Source organism: Etheostoma spectabile, chromosome 7 (assembly GCF_008692095.1).
Source record: "Etheostoma spectabile isolate EspeVRDwgs_2016 chromosome 7, UIUC_Espe_1.0, whole genome shotgun sequence".
NCBI classification, from domain to species: Eukaryota; Metazoa; Chordata; class Actinopteri; order Perciformes; family Percidae; genus Etheostoma; species Etheostoma spectabile.
The window spans coordinates 10658494-10659804 of NC_045739.1; the positions used below are offsets into that span (position 1 = coordinate 10658494).

At 46.5% G+C, this 1311-nt stretch overlaps 1 protein-coding gene across 12 annotated transcripts in view; it reads right to left on the reverse strand.

Moving 5' to 3' along the window:
* The window catches only part of huwe1 (HECT, UBA and WWE domain containing E3 ubiquitin protein ligase 1), a 56241-nt gene that overhangs the window by 6705 nt on the left and 48225 nt on the right, over positions 1-1311 (reverse strand). For all 12 annotated transcript variants that reach the window (XM_032522206.1, XM_032522203.1, XM_032522204.1 and 9 more), the window contains 2 exons: positions 573-1281; positions 372-463 (listed from right to left, as the gene is read on the reverse strand). In XM_032522206.1, coding sequence (XP_032378097.1) covers positions 372-463; positions 573-1281 — 801 coding nt within the window. The remainder of the gene's footprint in view (positions 1-371; positions 464-572; positions 1282-1311) is intronic.

The window sequence follows — 1311 nt, forward strand, 5'->3', positions numbered from 1 at the left end:
CCTCTTGTAGGGATAACAACTCTCACAATTCTTCTGGCATCAGAAATTTAGGGTTTATGCTTTTGTGGATATGCAGCTGATCAACCGGAGCTCCTTAACCAATAGAACATTCAACTACTGTTTAGTGTCTTTAACATACAAAACAAGTACAAGCCCAGAGCCACAAATTAAATATACCTCTTGACTCGGATTTAAAAATGTTCTGCTCTTTATTATCATCTAAACCTCTCCCATTAGTTTTCCAAGTGGATTGCCTCAATTGATTCTCAGCCGACATTATTCAGACTAATATCTTGAAATTTTTAGTTTAAAGCACAGTTACAATTTCCTGATGACAGCATGATTCACCCTTTGACACTTTTAACCCATACCTCCACAGAGAGTTGAAGCTGTTTCTCTGTGAGTCCACTGGAGGCCATCTTGTTGTCACTCTCTGTACTGCTAGTAGTGCCCCTCAGTTTCCCTATTTTGGCAAAACGCCCCAAAAATACATATTATTTTCAACTGAAATCAATGTTACACTGAAAAGTCTAAAAGAACTGATCAAATTTTATTTTGGAAAAATTAACTACCTGTAGAAGTTATTCCAGTGGTCGTGGGCATAGAGATTGTTGTAGAAGATGTCTGAGACGCTGCAAGACTTATTCCTGAGGATGTACCCTGGGCTACAGCTCCCACAGAGGCCCCTGGGCCTGTCACAGTTGCCTGGGAAGAGCTCGATGACACCATACCCTGTGTTGTGTTTGGGGCCGTGACTCCTGAGCTGGTTGACGTGTTTGGGATGGCAGCCTGTGGGGTGGGGTGTCCAGCAGGCACCTCTGTGGCCTTGTTGTCAGGTAGGGCAATGGATATGAGGGAGAGCAGACGCAGCAGCTTTTCAGTGAGCAAGGAACTCCGTCTGATTACAGGGTGAGACAGCATGTTCATCAGCTGGCCTAAAGGAGAGGTCTCCAGGCTTAACTGAGCCCCCTCTGCCTCTGCACTGCCTCCCAGAGGCACTGTCTTCATAGAGGCTTTTCCCTTGCGGCTGACATTCATGTTGTCCAGCTTGACCAGCAGGTCCCAAAAATCAGTGGAGATTCCCAGAGACTGGAGAGCAGCAGCAGTTGAGCCAAAGGAGTTCTGAGTGTTGGAGGCATTGGAGCTGGGGTTACTCAGAGACCCTGACCTGGAGCCTCCACCCACTCCTACAGTGGAGATTGAACAAAGACGAGAGTCCAGGTCAGCGGAAGATGCTGACAAATCCTTACAGCGCTGTTGGGTGAAGTGGCTAGGGAACACCTGCAGGGAAAAACAAAAAAGAAAATAAGC